The following is an 18,863-nucleotide window of genomic DNA, read 5'->3' as shown; positions in this document are numbered from 1 at the left end:
GGAGGAGTACGGTAACTAACATTGTGACACGAGAATTTTATATATAAGATTATATATTGGTAAACATAAATATCACACGTGATTATTAATATTAATAAACGTGCTCTTTATTACACGAGAAAACACTACGCGTGACAGCTGTTAAAACTTCGAATTATGTTTCTTGCTCCACCCCGATTGCCATTCAGAACGATTACGTCATCATTACATGCATTTCCGAAATAGTTGTCTTTACCATAGATCACCCTCGTGATATTTAAAACGGACCTAATAAATGTACCTACTGTAGGGTCATATAGATATGAGTAACATAATAATATGAGAGAGAACAGTTTGTTGAACAATAAGTTGTAAGCTGCCAGTTGGCTTAGTACACAAAGCTCGTCACTGCGCCTTTTCAGTTTCAATAACGAATGCATGCGTCACTGACCACCACATTTGCAAAATTGTCTTCCATCATGTTTATCATTTTGAAAAGTATATCAATTCTGTATACTATTTTCTCTAATAGGTTTAAAAAATGTCCTCTACTTACTCATTGCCTTATCTACTTACCAGACTTACTAGCCAAAGAAGATGTAAATCTTATCTGTTGTGTTGTAAACCCTTATCGAAGTCACTTTACAGTAAGTTACAGAATACAATATTTATGTATGGCATTTTACCCTAATAGATAAAACAAACATTTCTTCGGCAATTGTGAACGAAGTGCGAGTAAGCGAGCAAGCCTTATGTATACTAGGTTCATATGGTCCGTGGAGTAGTTTGGCAACAGCAATGGCCGGCAATTGATCCAATTAATCGATTCCGCACTTATCAACGACATCGATGCCCGCGCCACAGTATAAGGATCTCGCGCGCTCTCTTCAACTTTATTTATTTCACATTCGATTCACCTCCACTGCCACAGCATGCGCATACATTCGAATTTCCAGTTTATGACTATGCATTATGTATGCAATATTATAAAGTCTCAGATTCTATTACAACATTCACTTGTCATTTCAATGTGGGTATCTGCTAATGTTACTATCATACACATATACCTATCATATACTCGACTTGATGAATAATAAGATGATCATAAATAAGTAAACATTACTTTACATACTACCTTTACACACTACATAATAGATTATATAAACTTTAGAAGTCCAATTTGATACGTGGTTAATTCGCATAGAAATCCTGAATAGCATAGTTTTATTGATGTTTAGGCGTTATAAAATGAACCGTTCTTGCTTCTTCTTGTTCTTGCCGGATTGAAATATCGACGTTAGTTATATAAGTACATAGTACATAGGGGATACAACTTATGTTGTCTAACCAGTGGCGGATTTACCAGCAGGCTGAGTAGGCTTCAGCCTAGGGCGGCAGATTTTTGGGGCGGCAAATGGGCGGGGACCGAATTTTTTTTTTGCTTATTAGGAAGTTAGTTCGTTCATGCCTTAAACGTGTCATGAACTGGCGTGACGAGCAAAAAAAAACGGGAACCGTATCATCAGCCGGCGCAACGAGCAAATAAAAAAGGAACCGTGTCACAAACCGGTGACGAGCAAAAAAAAAACGGAATCGTATCATGAGCCGGCGCGACGAGCAAAAAAAAACGGGAAACAAGTTCTGAGACGACGTGGCGAGCAAAAAACCTAGTCCGATAAACTACCTAGTCCAGAAACTACCTAGTCCGGGAAACTACCTAGTCCCTGAACCTGTTCCAGTATATACGCCTCACCTCTAGTAAGACATGACAATTGTAGAAGCAGCCGCCCCTGCTTCTACAATTGTCATGTCTTACTAGAGGTGAGGCGTATACAGGGTGAATTTTTAAAACGGGCCTTCAGGGCCAAATCCGAAACTATAAGGATTAGAGAAAAATGCTGAGAGGAGTTACGAGGCCGATTTTGATAAAAACTAAAACTGCATCATTACTTTTTTAAAATAACTTTTTCCCTAGCCGGGAATCGAACGAGTTCATTTTGAAAAAAAATACACCCTCTATATTATTCCACTATCTGATAGTGTTGCTTATAAGGATCAAAATCTGGGAAGTAATGATAAATGACAAACTAAAGAAAAGCCTCAATTTTAAGAAAATACATATTGTTTTGTATTAATTTGGCAGTAAAGTTCCCGCCATTCATCAATTTAAACATTTCGCGTATTAACAATTTTTTGGCTCAATGTTTCAAATCATTCGAAATGGACTTTTTGTTCTTCAAGAATTTATATTTTTATGTCCGACTTAGTTAAGGTTACTTTTAGGACCATTATAATAGATTTAACTTGCAATGGGCCGAGTTTCGTTTAATACAGATGTAAAATTGACAATTTGCGAGAATGTCTTTTACTGTTGAAACGTAGTTATAAAAAACAAACAATAACAATTTGCTATTTAATCACTTATCTATTTTTATTAAAAAATAAATCCTAAAAACGGAAGTAAGTTATTTGCCAAAATATTACTTACTCATACTAAGCCGTATGTCACGGTTATAACATCGAATAATTAGTTGATTAACCAACAAATTCTTCAATGGTATGCCTTACGTATGTTTCTAAAGAATTACACATAAATCATTTGTTATGTATAATCCTTAAGGATTAGTGTGGCAATGTATGGAAAAATATGTATTTTCTTCAAAATTTTCCTTTTCCTTTAATTTGTCACATAACATTACTTCCCAGAATTTGATCCTTATAAGCGACACTATCAGATGGTGGAATAATATAGAGGTGTATTTTTTTTTTTAAATGAACTCGTTCGATTCCCGGCTAGGGAAAAAGATATTTTAAAAAAGTAATGATGTAGTTTTAGTTTTTATCAAAATCGGCCTCGTATTTCCTTTCACAATTTTTCGCTAATCCTTATAGTTTCGGATTTGGCCCTGAAGGCCCGTTTTAAAAATTCACCCTGTATACTGTACAGCCTAGACCTTAATTTTTTTTAATTCGCCACTGTGTCTAACGCCTTAATTTGGTATTACTGTCTTTCTAATTGTGTCTCTGAGACAGATCTAAAATAGATCTTGATAACAGAATGACAGTAATGGCACGACGAAGAACGGTACTCTAGCTAGCCTGCTCGGTCAGCTCGTCATATAATTTATTAAAAATAGTATGTTTAATAACCATATGCTTTAAACAAAATACATATCGAATAAATTAGAGCATTTTCAAGCATTTACATGACACGACCCCCTCAGTATATACCAAAAAACATTTTAAGACCCTTATTTAGTTTAAAAAAACAAATACGTAGAAAATTAGTTTTGATGATCAGATATCTTTATATTTTTCTTAATGAAAATATATTTGTAAAGTTGAAGAGCCACGAAAACGGAACACTCATATACATAAGCTTTGTGAACCCCAGTAGACCGTCACCCACACTTCGAAAAACACTGGATAAAAATTTACGAAATTTTTATCCAAAATTATATAAGCCAAAGACGCACAAAAATTGCCAAAGGCCACTACGGAAATGCGTGGGAAATGATGTTGCCTTGATGTAACTTTAATTTTCAATAATTCATAATCCCAGAATATATACCATAACCAATCCTTTATCAGTATAACAATAGCATTATCAAATCTGATCTCCTTAAAAACAATTTTACAAGCTGCTGTATATTATTACTTGGCTGGGAATAATACGTAATAATACGTGGTAATATGGGAAATTATTGATCGTAAAATATCAGTATAAATTCACAATGCGGAATCCATTCACTGATACACTAATCGTTAGCGGCAAAGCCACAAAGCGCCGAGGAAATCGGCGACACGAGAAACACGAAGTTAGTCACTCGTCATTATTATCACTTACGAAACCAAATTAAATGCCCGCATGGTAACAATTCCCACTAATTTAGTCGTTAAAGACGCGAATAACAACTTCGTAGGGTTTATAATGGAACTCTTGTGACGAATTCAGAGTTAATTCAATGAGTTCAATTATTATAATGAAGAACGTGTAATGAATAAGCGAGTAGTTGCGTAACAATTTGAATATACAAACCACATATTTAGCCAATTTGTGCTGAACGTAAGGAAATATAAACAAATATTAAAATATTAACTCCAAAACAAAATATCTGTAATAATGGTGACAAGGACAAGCAAAAGATTTTACAAATATTGCAACTCAATTCAGTACATGCTCTGGTATGTTATCAAATGTGATTAAACATAAAGAGTGAATGCAACCAGCTGGCATTCGAAATACATATTACTATTTTTTAATTATACTTTTCAATATTTACCTAATGTAACGAAGACTATACATACGAGGGCGCGTTTTTAAGTCCGCGGAATGGCGGGGTTGGAGGGATGATAGCGGGCTTGTTAAGGGCGGTACGTGTTAAGTGACTCATAAATAGTATAAATATAAAGTTTTATCACAATTGCATCATTAGTTTAAAAACTATCGACAATTGAACAACTCAATCCGGAAAAAAAATAAAGTATGGAGAAAATCGAGCATCGCGCCGTTATAAAGTTCCTTACCAAGCAAGGAAAGTCTGTGCAAATCATAATGGAAAAGATGTCATCGGTTTACGGGGACTCTTGCCCTGGAAAAACGATGGTTTACAAGTGGAACAACCTTTTTAAGCTAGGCAGGGATTCACTTGAAGACGACCCACGACCCAGACGGTCTGTTGAGGTGACCACTCCGGAAACGATGGCGAAAGTCGAAAAATTAGTACTGGAAGATGCTCGGCTAAAGAAGGAACAGCTTGCAGAAATGGTTGGAGTATCGGATACAAGCATTTTTAAACTTCTGCATGACCATCTTGGCATGACTAAGGTCAGCGCGCGGTGGGTGACGAGAATGCTCACGCCGCCTCAAAAACAACAGCGCGTTGAATGTTCCCGTGCGTTTTTGGACCTCTGTGGAGAAGATAAAGATATTGTATTGAATCGAATTGTTACTTGAGATGAAACTTGGGTTCACCATTATGAACCTGAGTCTAAACAAGACTTCATGCAGTGGCATAAAAAGGGTACAGCACCTCCTAAAAGGTTTAAGGTGTCACAATCGGCCGGAAAATTCATGGCGACAGTCTTTTGGGATTCAGAAGGAATTTTGTTAATAGATTATAAAGATAAAGGTGTCTCTATAACCGGAGAATATTACGCAACTATCCTGGAGCGGTTAAAAGAAGCCATCAAAGAAAAAAGGCGGGGAAAATCAACCAGAGGTGTCCTGCTGTTGCACGACAATGCGCCCGTACACAAAGGCCGTATTGCACTGGCTGCCCTGCATAAGGTGAGCTTTGATATTTTAAATCACCCACCCTATAGGCCAGACCTGGCTCCCAGCGATTATTATCTCTTTCCAAAAATGAAAAAAGAGCTTCGTGGAAATAAATTTTCTACAGACGAAGAAGTTAAGGACGCAATTTTTCCGACAAGGACGAAACATTTTTTATGAGGGTTTAAATAAGTTAATACAAAGATCTTAAATCGTGAGCTTCGTATGCGAGTCGAATGTCGCGTGGTAGTGGTAGCGAGTGACGGATCGCTGAGAGTGCGACCGCACCGAGCGAGGGGGCCGGAGCGGCGGGCGGTGACGTCACCCGAGTAATAATTTCCATTGAGGCGAGCATGCGCGAACGATGCCGACGGCACCCGAACGCCGCCAGACCGAAGCCAACCAGAGCTACATATTTTCTAGTACGCGGTCGCCTCGCCAATTCGCACGTTCGCTCGTAGCGCGCACTCCGTGGCATTAAATCATAATAATCTTATCGAGATTGGAGCCGTCCGGCGCGCAGTGTGACAGTGTAAATGAAGCTCGAGCTTCGTGAGGTGAAGCTCGGCTGAAAGTGCGTCTCGCGCGTGTGACCAGTGTAGTGCATCGGGCGGTGTGCCCTGTACCGCCGCGACCTCGTTCCGTTCGAGAATTCACTGGACGCGGGGCCGCCGCTCCGACTTTCTATCGGGCGCACGGGAAACCGACAACCGAATCGATGAGGAGCTGCGCTCGGTCGGAATGTCAGCTCGCACATTGATCGGGTGAGTCTCGGTTATCGTGTGATCACCGACTTCCGGACGCTTTCTATTACGAGCAATAATAACGGGAACCCATGGCAACTTCTGCACTTACAGGCGATGTAAATTTGTAAATCAGAGTGTGTGCATACAACTCGGAGGCCATGCGTCGTCGACGGGGGCGAGGGCGCGGACGAACCGCCGCCAACCGCTCATTAGCGAATGACACAAAAGAGAGCACGGCCACCCGCACGCCGCCCCGCTCCGACAATCCTCGGTCTTTAACCTATAACTTTGCTTGCTTCGTTTGTTTGTTTGTCAACTAGCAACATTGTCAATACATCCAAATTAATTAATATAATATAATTATACATTAACAAAACTCAGCAAAATTTTGATTCAAATGAACGTCAACAACTTACGTTATGAATGTATTTAAAATCAGTCTGTCGATTTAGATGTGTAAAATATGTATTCGTTAACAAATATCGGTACACATTAAAACCGGTTTGTTCTCACATCTTTAAGTGTCCGTTGTATGCCATGTTAACGGTTTTAAAATGTTTATTTGGTTTGGTTTAAAATAACGAACATTTTTACCATATAAAAGGCCAAAACTTGTAAATTATACGATTTCCATATTAATTAATATGACAGAAAAAATAATTGAAATATCTGAGACCATCAACAATACTGAGATAATTAGTATGTAAGTTAGGTAATAATAATTGATTGTAGGTTTTTTTTAATTATTTTACGAACTGCCTTTGCTACTGTTCATGCAGTCATACATAACCAAATACAAAAAGACTAGAATATTAAATAGAACCTGAAATCGTTAAAAAATATTAGTTATACTACCTTAACTTTAACCAAGTTGGCATGAATGCTGATATACTTAAACTAAAATACCTTACTGCTAAACACCACTTCTATAAAACCGAAACAGGTAAAACTTTACATGAAACAGTTTCTCAAATAGATGTTTTCTCAATTTCAGGCTCCATCCAACCCAATGGTGATTGGATGACGATCTCAGCTCGCTCCCTGGATAAGGAGCCGTCGCCACCCAAGCAGATCAACCTCGCAGAGCCGCTCGTCGAGTCGGTGCGCGTATACCTCGCCAATGAGCTGCCCGCCAAGCAGCTAGCGCTGGTGCCGCGCGCGCCCTCTCCGCCCATCCGCCAGCCGTCGCCGCCACCTCACTGCGATGTCGACATAGTCACCAACACCGCGCACGAGGAAATCAAAGGCATCAACTTCGAACCGCGTCTCAAGCGAAATGACTTGAACAACAACGCGTCTCGACGCCACGACGACGCCAGGCAAAGCGGCGAGATGCCCAGTCAGGCGGAACTCATGCAGCGGCAGCCGCTGCTGGCGCGAAATGTCAAAATCGACGCGCCGCAGCCCACCACCGACGAGTCTGACCCCGACCAGGACCATTCCCCGCAGCGCACGCATTCCGGCGACTTCGTCGTAGAAATACCCCCCGGCGCAGTCAGGGAGGAGAGATACCCCAAAGAAATTGGAAAAACGATAATATCCTTTTTCTTCTTGTTTATTTGTGTATGCATAAACATGATGTCCTTGTCATTGGTACACGAGCGACTTCCGGATCGAAACACTACACCGCCGCTCAACGACATAATACTGGACAATGTCACCGCGCGAGATTGGGGCCTAGCCGTATCCGAGTACCTGATTATGATCTCAACGACCGTTGCGATGCTGCTGGTCATCTTCCATAAGCACCGATTTATCGTGGCCAGGCGTCTGTTCCTTATCATCGGTCTACTCTACCTTTACCGGTCGGTGACTATGTTCGTGACTGTGATGCCGGTTTCGAGCACAACGTACTACTGCAGCCCGAAGAGTAACAACACGACGCCCCTCCTCGTCATAAAAAGAATGTTCTATTTAATTTCCGGATTTGGACTATCGATAAACGGAAAACACACTTACTGCGGGGATTACATATACTCCGGGCACACGATGGTATTAGTTCTGAGTTACCTGATAGTGGCCGAATACTCGCCAAAAAAGTTGTGGCCGGTGCACTGGGCAATGTGGTGCTCGGCATTGCTCGGCGTGTCGTTCGTGCTCCTCGCGCACGGCCACTACACGGTGGACGTGGTGATCGCATACTACGTGACGACGCGGCTCTTCTGGCTGTACCACTCGCTGCTTGTGACGCCGCACCGGAGCGGGAACGGGTACAACCACTACATGATCCAGCGCGAGTGGTGGTACTGGCTGTTCACGTACCTGGAGGGCAACGTGCGCGGGCCGGTGCCGCGGCGGTACGACTGGCCGCTGCCGTGGCCGCGCACCAAGCTGTTCAGCCGGCTCAGCTAGTGACGCGCGCGCGCCCTGCCGCCGCCGGAGCGCGTATGACGCTCACCTTCTGCGAGTGCCGCTTCAACACCTGCAGCTCCTTCGGACTGGTCCGCGTGCAGATGGCCAACGTGAGCGTGTAGTCGAACTGGTGCACGATCAGATTCAAGTAGACGGTCTCCTCCCAGTCGATCTCGGGATCGCCGATCGGCAGCTTCTTGGAGTCCTTGCGGAACACCTCGACGTCCGTCTGCGAACAAGCGCGGCCGGCAGGGTGGCGGATAAGCGGCGGTGAATCTCAGGGGCCCGGCGGCCTGGGCCGCCCCGAAAGGACCTATGTTTGGCTGTGCTATGTGCGATCATATAAACGTGCGGACCCGAGGGTCCGCTTCCTGTGAATTGTGATAACTCATCGGGCGAGTGATCAAGTGCTCGCTCCCTAGCGCAAACTGTTCTATATCGACAACCTCGTATGCTTTTATTGTTGAATAGATTTAAGATTCGTTTTTAATTTTACAAAGAATAATAATCGATCAATTAATGTCAACTGTTGTTAGTATTTTTGTTTTTGTAAATTGTATATTATATAAGTGGTTATTGATAAATCTCGAAACAACAAAGAACATACTATTTAGTATTTATTAACAAACTATACTGTGATTCGTTTTTGAGGTGCGATGAGTGATTGTCGACGAGAGGTCTGTGGCGCGCCGCGGGCGCTCGCTAGTGCGTACTTGTTGTAATAGCAGCTTATTGTAAGAAATCATATTTTTATATTGTTTAAAATAAAGTACATAACTGTTATCGAAACAAACTTTTTGTATTCCTATAAATTGTCTAAAAGAGTTTTGTGACATTAATCCAAATGGTGCTAATCACTGAAGTAGTTCTGTTTAAGAGATTGTATTGAATGAAAAGCATCTTTTTAGAGTGTAAACGGAACGAAACAACCGAAAAGGTACTCATCTCCGAACTAGTGTTGCTTACTCGTTCATGTATTTACAAAATGCACAAGTTCATCAAATATATCAAACATATTTTTATATCGGGTCATAATAGCAAAAATATAGTAGGCTCGAAAAACGTCATTACAGTCACCATGTTTTATAATCAAACTTTAAATAGAATACCTGATCAGATTATAGTTATATAATTATAGAAATGAATATTATAATTACAACTACATATATAAATACATATAGGTAAAGAAAATTAATATTTACATTACAATTAGGTACATAAATAACAATAACATTTAATGAATTGACGGGGGACCGGATTTTTAACATTATTCAATAATCGACATTTCATTTTAAATGATTTAATACTACAAATTAATAGATTTTATCAAAATACGCCCCCAATTTGCGACGTCTTCGCGTATCTGGATTGAATAGTGATAAGCAAATACTATAATAATTTACTCAGGTTCAAATGATATACTGTGGGATCGGCCTCTGTATTTGTAAATGTAATTTAATAGAGCAGGTTTATTTCCGCATAATGGTTCGTTAATGGTGTAAGATAAAATCAACTTACCTCATACTTGGGCAGATAACGCGATGATCCTTTGACGTGTCGCTTTCTGACGAAGAACAGCAAATCGTCGCAGTCGATGGATTGCTCCTCTTGGAACAGGAAGTGCCGGACGAACAGATCGGTCCAATAGGTCGTCCCCTGTAGCACCACGAATCCTGACTCTGCAACACAGACGAGTACAGTAAAACGCGTTGAATCGTGCGTTCGTTCCACTCCATGAATAATTACTTGAAATTAGGATCTACTCAGACATCGACTCGTATAGCTTAAGCAGATTTCAAACCTATGTAAACCTATGTACCTATGTAACATATGTAAAATGTGCAATATTCTAGTTCGCTTATCATTCTACCGATAAATGCTCGGGAATACTAAAGAAGCTGGTAAAGTGCCTTTTAAAATTATTCTACTAAAGATGTAAATGTACAGTAGTTGTAACTTGCATAGTTTATGTCGACACTGTCGCCTTTACATGTTCAAACAGTTAAATTGTTGTAGAAATAGACCATTCTATAGTTTGGAGCTTATAATTTCCGTCTGGTTAGTGATTAAGTCTGTGAACAAGGTTAAGATAGTCATTACAAAATATTTTCCATGCTTCTGAGATAATACAGAGTCGCTCTACTGGTCTGATAACTGTTACCTTACTTAGATTTAATTTATTTATATATTGTGCAATGTTTTGTCGCACTTATTGCTGTTACACAAAAAGTTCATGTTTATGATACAGTGAGACATTCATAATAGATAAATTAATAACATAACATTATAACACAACTTGTACAACAAAAATTTATTTTAAAAAAGTATCAATTGGAATTGTCACTGTTCGTTCAAATACTTGTAACATTTCCCAATAATTTCACTGTTCAAAAAATGAATTATCCTGTATATGATTAGATTTTGTTCCACTTTATATGTTCAAATGTTGTTAGTGAATATTGTAGATAATAAATATATTTTAATTATTGTTATAATTAGCAAAGTCGCCATAGCCAACTCTTGAGAAGACAGAGTTGGATGTATTTCCATACTTGGTGATATTGCTCAAATTCGTAAATATCCATGGTTTGAATAATTTATAATAATTTTTAAATGAAACTATTATGAAAAGTGAATAATAAAATTCGAAATTATTAATTGTATTAAAACTCATTTCTGTTTAATGAAATTTTACAAAAGATATGAAAAAGAGATTGTCTGTAACAAACATATTTTGAACAATTTTAAACCATCTTTTATATCACCATCCGTTTCTGTATTTTGTAACAATTAATCTGCACACATAAAAATATTGTCACTGTACAGAATGCTAATAATTGTGATTTTGTCCCATAGATTGATTTTGTACTGACAGCAACAGTACTTAACATTGCTGGTAATGTCATTGACTCAAATGACAAATCAATATTTTAATGTTCTTTTGTAAACTTGACCATGAATTAAAAAAATATTATTGTATACATAATATTATTATGGTGTAATAAAACGGTAAAAGATGTTCAATATTAGTCAAATACCTCCTCAAGACGTCCTGTAAAATGTAGGCCAATAGCTCCATGGCCTCCCTTAAGCATATAACTTTAATTAATTAGCTTTAATTTAACAATTTGTCATAATGTTATACTAATAAAAGCTGTAGGTAGATGTTGTTAGTGTGCAATTGATTTAAATTGTACCTGTGAGTCAACATGCAATTAATGAAAATTATTTTGCAAATTTATAATATGTTGGAACATTCCAAATCTAAGTTTTTTCTATGACATTTTGTTATTGAATAAATTGAATAATTGGGTCAAAAAATACTTTTTTAATCTGAACTCTTGTTAAAATATGATAAAACTTTGTTCAAATAACTCAACTTTTTAATTAAGAATGCAATTTAAAAATATGTTTGAAACGCAACACACTTTAGTTAATAATATTATCTCATGTTGTTGTCTGAGAGTGCTTGTGAAGTTCAAACACTTAACTATTATGAAAGCATTTTGTGTCGGTAAAAATTTTAGTTGTATTATCTGTTGTTGAATAAGTTAGACATCATAATAGATACTAATAATAGTAGAATAAGACACTTGAGTATTTGTATATTGGTAAACTTAAAAGAACTGGCCTGATGTAACGACAGCCTAAAACCAAAGCCCCATCGGAACCTAAAAAGGAATTATGTATGTAAGTAGTATTTTCAAGATGTAACTAACCATTTATACCATTGCTGTTGTAAAATAAAATAAAGTTCAATAAATGTTTTTCCTAAACTTTTTGTTTTACTTTCTTTTAAGAAATAGCACACAAGCATGCAATCTAACTAGTGGTATGTGGCTATTGTCACAATTGACATCTATAAATAACCCCAGATAAGATTAGAGTCCTATCTAAGGTTGGCCTCAGATGCTTAAGTTGTTTGATTGCAGAAGGTTTAATAGGTTATAGTTATTCTTCTAAACTATCTATAACTTTTTAAACCATAACTTTGAAATCACATCATAACAGTTCTTGACACAGTTGAAGAAGGCAGACATATGTGTGTATACTATATACAGTATCACATATAATCATTATATGGGTCTTCTGTATTCCACCCTTCAATGTGCAATATTTTTTTTCATCAATGGTAAAAAATGATACATTTTTATCTATGTTGGTTAAGGATGTATAATTTATTGCCTTTGCCCAAAGAAGAGAAGTCAATTGTTTGTGTATATTTTTTTTAACCGACGTCAAAAAGGAGGCAGTTATCAATTCGGCCGGTATCTTTTTTTTTTTAAGTATGTACACGAATTACTCCACCGTTAGTGGACCGATTTTAATAATTCTTTTTTTATTGTATAGAGACGAGCTGGAAGTTGGTCCCATTTAAATATGGTTAGGATACATCGATGGGTTCTGGAGAAAATGAGGGGAACTCCTCCACCCATGTAAATATAACAGCCATAACTACGCCGTTTATGAACCTATTTTAATGCCTTTAATTTCGTGTGTGTACAATTGCTACAAGTTAGTCCCATTTAAATATGATGAGGATCAGAGAGTGGTATAATTGAGTTTTGTTTGAAGATATTTGGTATAGGTTCTAATGAAATTGAAAAACCAGTTTATCATTGACTATTTAAGGGTCTGATAATGTGGCTCGGAGTCAAAATATGTAACTCCTCAACCGATGGAAATAATTGAGTTGTGTTTGAAGATATTTGGAGTAGGTTCTAATGAAATTACATAGCCAGTTCATCATTGACTATTTAGTTAGGTTAGGTTGGAACATATAAGAAAATATAAAACAAGCGAGCAGGACGCGGCAGCGCCCTGCGAGCGGGCGGTTCCAATCAATGTAAACTCAGACCTTACCTTCATTCATGATCACGTTTATACAATTTTATATTGTATTGATATAAATGTTAGTATGTCAGCACTAAAAAGGGTAAAAAAAAAATTTCATCGCGCTCATATTGCGCGTCAACGAAATATATTGAGCGCCGACTTCAGAAATATGTACTAAACCAACATTCATTTCAATTATTTTTAACTTTGTAGTGACATAGAAGTTGGTTGTATTTTTTGTTAAAAAATTTTTTGATAAAATTTTTACCAAGTTGGTAATTAAAGTTGTAACAATTATTATTAGTACTATTAGCAGACCTTAATTATATGTTCTGCAGACCACAACTGGTCTACAGTGTACCAGCTCAGAATTACTGGTTTATATAGACTGTGATAAATTACACATATACAACACACACATAAGATGCCATACAGAAATATCAAATTTTTAAATCTAATTAAATGCATAGTATATTGTCTTCATGGGCAAGGCTATGGCCAACCTGTGCTTTTTAAAAAATAAAGTAAAGAAAAATAAAGAACTTAGAAAACCATACAGTCAGTACCGTCAAATAAGTGTGTTGGTTCTTCCTCAAGCAAGAATAAATTACAGATGGAAAACAACATAACTATGAAGAGATAACTTCTTACATACATACATAAATAAACACACTCCTTTCCACACATTCCAATGATGGTGAAATTGCACAAGACTCTCAAATTATATCCAAAGTATTGCAAGATCCGTATAAATCTCTTTGAAAGAATTTATGACTATGTCCTCTGTAGTCATATTACCCTAGTACTTTTGCAATGCATTTGGATTCCAAATTAATTAAACACATTGGTCACACACAATTTGTGAAGTTTCAAACCATATCCTTGAGGCCCATAACTTAATAGAACTGCTATTAACAATGCTATCTATACTGGGAACATTGAATTACTCATTCCGTAATATTACTCTCATAACTTGATTAGTAAAGTGCCTTATTAATTTAACAGCTTAACAAAAGATGGTGTTGAGTACAGATTTATGGTGTCAATTAGTTGTTGTTGGACATACAAAAATTCAATCTCACCATTCTCCCAAAATATCTAAAGAAACATAACTACCTAATTGTGGACTAATTCAATGCATTCGAATCGATTGAAAACTAGTTGAAAATATTATTTCAAAATTAAATGAACTGGATGGGTACTATGTAGGCATTTTATATGAATCAGCTGATTTTTTTATAAAGGTAAGTAGCTACTGTCTTATATCTAATCTTCCCCAGATAAGATTAGATTCCTACCTGAGTGTGGCCCACATGCTCTGTTACCCCTGAGGACTAAGCTGGATTGCCTCGTAAAAATATGTCTCCCTTACCACACTCTTCAAACCAGAACACAGCAGCGCTTAACACTGCTGTTATGAGGCAGAAATATGTGTGGAGGTGGTGCCGCCGGAGTCGAACCATAGCGGATTCTACCACCTTTTGTATGTTTGTTGGATGTATGTTATTTTAAATGAGCCTTATAAGTGAAATAAAATATTACAAACTCTATTACAAGTAGATCCTTTAAAGATTTTTTTAAACATCATAATGTGTGGTAGATATATGTGGTACTTCACGAAATGATTTGTGATATCAGGAAGTGGCAAAATAAAATCCATAACTCATTATCATTTTAAAACAAAAAGTTTCACATACAATGACAAATTGAAGCTAAAGGAACATAATTATGGAGCTGGGGATTCCTAGGGATTTTATCTGTGAAGTGATGCAAATCTTTTGGGAAATGATTTATTAAAATTTGAAGAATTCCCAAAATTTTTTTGATCTGTACCTAGATATGTAAATTAACAAGAAACCATTTTGAAGCTATTGTAGAAGCTACATCTTTGCAGGGAAATTGGATTTTTACTTGAAAGCAGCGTTTAATGTGATAATGATGTACAATCGCAGGAAATGTACATTGCTACTTTCACACATAGAGAAACCTGATGCTTTTTAGTCATAAAAGTAAAAACAAAAAGATATATTAATCTGTAAATTAGACCTTATATTTTACACACATAACATATGTTTTCAAAAGATAAAACTTACCATCCTTCATGAGCTGCCGCATCTCCTTCGTGCGCTGAAAGTTAATCTCCTCGAGCAGCTGCTCCAACATTGTGGCATCCTGCAGGAACGTCGAGCCTCCCAGAGCCATTCTTCAACCGAATGAGGATAATTCCCGCGAAACTCTTCACACAAACAGTCACGCTTCATATGTCAACACATCCACGCTAATTTTAATAAACAAGTTTTTTTCTTTACCTAACAATAAAACTCACTTCAATAGTCCACCTAAGATTGAAAATAAGTCACAATGTTTAAATTTAAGAAATCTAATTCGAATTAAACAATACGACACAAATAAGACTCATCCTATTAGACTACGAATTTCTTGCAACTGCAAAAAAACTAGCGCAAAAATTTATACATCCATTGAACATAGATGATAGAATTTCTACCAAAGAGTATAGTAACATTAGTAATAGTAAGTTTAGCAGAAATGTATACAATCATACATTTGAGAAGTTATGGATATAATCATAGACTAAAAAGTAACTAGTCCATAACAAAAACAGTAAACTCCATAAAATGTTATTAAAATATGTTTATCGTCATTAAACTATTATGAGATCTCAGGCGAAGACGAAGAAATACTTGAAGTCGACAGAAGCGAACAATTTTATAAATGTGCGCAGAACTATTTGACGGCCAAAAAAAGTATTGTATTTAAACTTTTCGGCCGTCAAAACCGAGTGAAGCATAAAATACAAATTATAGTGCCACCAACTTTTCTGTTCAGTAGACAAATCTGGAACTAAAACAAAGCCGACCGCCATTTTGAAATGTCATTCCGCTGTCAATTCTTTGAGTGTGAGTGCTCTTTGTTTTTCGATTCGAATATAATTGTAATAAGTGATTAAAAATGCCTAAGCCTCTCAAAAGTGATGCACGGGTCATTATTTTAAAGGTTTTAGATTTCATGAGGGAAGAAAAACGCCTGCTAGCTCCGAAAATACCGTTTGAGAAAGTGACAGAACGCGTCGCAGCTGCGACAGGTTAGTGTTGCTATGAAGTGTTGATAGTTAATTAATAGAAAGTCCCGCGTAAATATTTCAGTTATTTTATTTTACTTAGTTAAAGTGTCACTGAGTATTTTTGGTAGTAAATGTTTTTTTATACTTCATGTATTTATATTTTTGCTACAGGAGTAAGCGAACGATTTGTTTACAAGCTCATGAATGAAAAGAAAAAAGCTGAAGAAAGTAATGTCAAACTATCTACTCCCGGTAAGAATAGAGAAAGAAAAACAGGAAAATTGGACATTGATGATTTTGACATTGGCGTCATACGGAGAAAAATTCATGAATTTTATTCATTTAGGAAAGAAATTCCGACTATACCAAAATTATTCAACATACTTAGAGAAGAAATTGATTTCTCTGCAAAACGTGAAACACTTAGAAAACTGCTGCATAAAATAGGATTTCGTTTTAAAAAAACTAAAACAAATAGAAAAGTGCTATGTGAGCGTAATGACATAACTGCGTGGAGGGCTGCATACTTACAAAAAATTCGTGAGAATGAGTCTGGAGAAAAAAAACCCGTCGTTTATTTAGATGAGACCTATATACACTCATCTCACTCAACTGACAAATGTTGGCAAGGCCCAGATGTTGAAGGTGATTTGGAGCCAGTATCAAAAGGGAATAGGTGGATTATAGTTCATGCAGGAGGCGAAGAAGGTTTTGTAGAGAATGCTCTTCTTGTGTTTAAATCAAACACTAAGAGCGGTGACTACCATGATGAAATGAATAATGATAATTTTAAAAGATGGACTATTAAGAAATTGCTGCCGAACCTGCATAAGCATACTCTTATAGTGATGGACAATGCCCCCTATCACAGCATTTGTGTTAATAAATGTCCCAATTCAAACCACACTAAGGCTGTCATGCAATTGTGGCTGAGGGAGAGAAATATAGAATTTTCTGAGGAAATGACGAAACCTCAACTGCAAGAATTAATAAAGCGTAATAAACCAGCTCCTGAATATGAAATAGATAATCTATTAAAAAGTCATGGCCATTCTGTTCTCAGGTTACCGCCATACCACTGTGATTTGAACCCAATCGAGATGGTTTGGAGTTCAATGAAGAGAAATGTCGCTGAGCGAAATGTTGGTAAATCTAGTGCTGAAATGCCCCAGTTAATTCAGAATGCATTCGATAAAATAACAAAAGAAGAGTGGAAAAACCATTGTCACCACGTAAAAAGAATTGAAGAAAAATACAGGAACAATGATGGATATTTAGAAGAACCATTCATTATTAAGTTGCATAGTGATAGCGAAAGCGATTCAAGTGACTCTGATGACGAATTATGTAAATCACTTGGCACAGGCACCTCAGGCGCATCGTCATTATTTCGCTCAGGGATGTCTGGTGTGGAGCCCCTCGAAGTTAGAGATCATGACCATAATTATTTTTATAAAATATAAATTTTATTTTTATAAAATATAAATAATTATAGTTAATAATTCTGGACTTTTTATTTTTCCTGTCCTAGAATATCATTTAAGAATTAAAATTTGACATTATTAACCTAATTCTTTTTTTTAGGATGTTTACCAAGGTTATTTATCTTTTTAAATATTTTTTACATATTTTATCTAGTAAAAATCATAGGTCTCAAAGTTGTTGAGCTCCCTCTTCAGTAGGCAAATATAATTATATGGTAACATTGGACGCTGCACTAGCGACCCTGTCAACTGAACAGATAAGTTGGTGGCACTATACCTCAAATTACCTACAAACAATGACATTTAGTAGGTTAAACATCTATGCCTACAAACTAATTATTATTGCTGTTGCCCAAAGTGAATCAGGACATTGGCTACACGCGCTCCCTTCCAACAATATTGGCACCGTGCTGGATCCTATAACGTTACGCATTTCTATAGGTCTCCGGCTCGGTGCCAAGATTTACGAGTCTCACTTTTGTCCGTGTGGGCTGGAGATGGACACGTTGGGTCGACATGGCTTGTCCTGTATCAGGAGTGCCGGCAGACTATATCGTCACGGGACTCTGAACAGTTTGATTCATCGGGCTCTTGCTACCGTCTCTATACCAGCGACTTTAGAACCCCCAGGTCTTTTTAGAGACGATGGAAAGAGAACTGATGGAATCACTCTAGTTCCATGGAGTCTCGGACGACCCCTGATATGGGACGCAACGTGCGTTGATACTTTAGCCCCCTCTCACCTAGCTAATAGTTCAGTGAAAGCTGGGCTGCAGCCGACCATGCCCAGACTCTTGAGCGTCGTAAATATAGTAATTTATTAGACAATTACTTGTTTGCGCTTGCTTTAGAGACAACGGGTCCATGGTCATCTGACTTGAAAAAATTCATGTCAGATATGTCGACCAAACTTGTCACTGCTTCCGGTGACCAAAAAGCTGGCGGCTATTTTGCACAAAGATTAAGTCTTGCCGTGCAGCAAGGAAACGCCGCCAGCGTTTTGGGAACCATGCCTCACACGGCAATTTTGGATGGCTTATTTTATTAATAATTTTCTTGTATATATTTTGTAAATAAGTCCATTTTGTAGTTTATGTCGTTAAATAAAA

General features: G+C 37.3%; 3 protein-coding genes across 6 annotated transcripts in view; 2 read left to right on the top strand and 1 right to left on the bottom strand.

The window, feature by feature from the left end:
* LOC140751468 (phosphatidylcholine:ceramide cholinephosphotransferase 2) overlaps positions 1-12,128 on the top strand; it is a 118,785-nt gene extending 106,657 nt beyond the window's left edge. For 2 of the 3 annotated variants that reach the window (XM_073085333.1, XM_073085335.1), the window contains one exon: positions 6,995-12,128. In XM_073085333.1, the coding sequence (XP_072941434.1) occupies positions 6,995-8,352 (1,358 nt within the window). In that variant the 3' untranslated portion in view covers positions 8,353-12,128. Of the gene's footprint in view, positions 1-5,598; positions 6,019-6,994 lie in introns of those variants that run through there. The other variant, XM_073085334.1, reaches the window with a different exon arrangement.
* The window catches only part of LOC140751467 (uncharacterized), a 52,758-nt gene extending 36,977 nt beyond the window's left edge, over positions 1-15,781 (bottom strand). The window contains exons 1-3 of one of the 2 annotated variants that reach the window (XM_073085331.1): positions 15,282-15,775; positions 9,871-10,031; positions 8,399-8,581 (exon numbers count right to left, since the gene is read on the bottom strand). In XM_073085331.1, the coding sequence (XP_072941432.1) occupies positions 8,399-8,581; positions 9,871-10,031; positions 15,282-15,390 (453 nt within the window). In that variant the 5' untranslated portion in view covers positions 15,391-15,775. Of the gene's footprint in view, positions 1-8,398; positions 8,582-9,870; positions 10,032-15,281 lie in introns of both variants that reach the window. The other variant, XM_073085332.1, reaches the window with a different exon arrangement.
* Positions 15,782-16,109: 328 nt separating this feature from the next.
* LOC140751469 (uncharacterized) lies at positions 16,110-17,772 on the top strand. Its single transcript, XM_073085336.1, has 2 exons — positions 16,110-16,291; positions 16,442-17,772. The coding sequence occupies exons 1-2, from the start codon at positions 16,159-16,161 to the stop codon at positions 17,731-17,733; spliced, it is 1,425 nt and encodes a 474-aa protein (XP_072941437.1). The 5' UTR covers positions 16,110-16,158; the 3' UTR covers positions 17,734-17,772.
* The last annotated feature ends 1,091 nt before the right edge of the window (positions 17,773-18,863 follow it).

The sequence above is a fragment of the Epargyreus clarus genome, unplaced genomic scaffold (assembly GCF_041222505.1).
Source record: "Epargyreus clarus isolate Ecla_fem2 unplaced genomic scaffold, WU_Ecla_fem_2.2 ptg000023l, whole genome shotgun sequence".
NCBI lineage: Eukaryota > Metazoa > Arthropoda > Insecta > Lepidoptera > Hesperiidae > Epargyreus > Epargyreus clarus.
The sequence above is the reverse complement of the archived record's forward strand: the minus strand, read 5'-3'. Positions and strand labels throughout refer to the sequence as shown.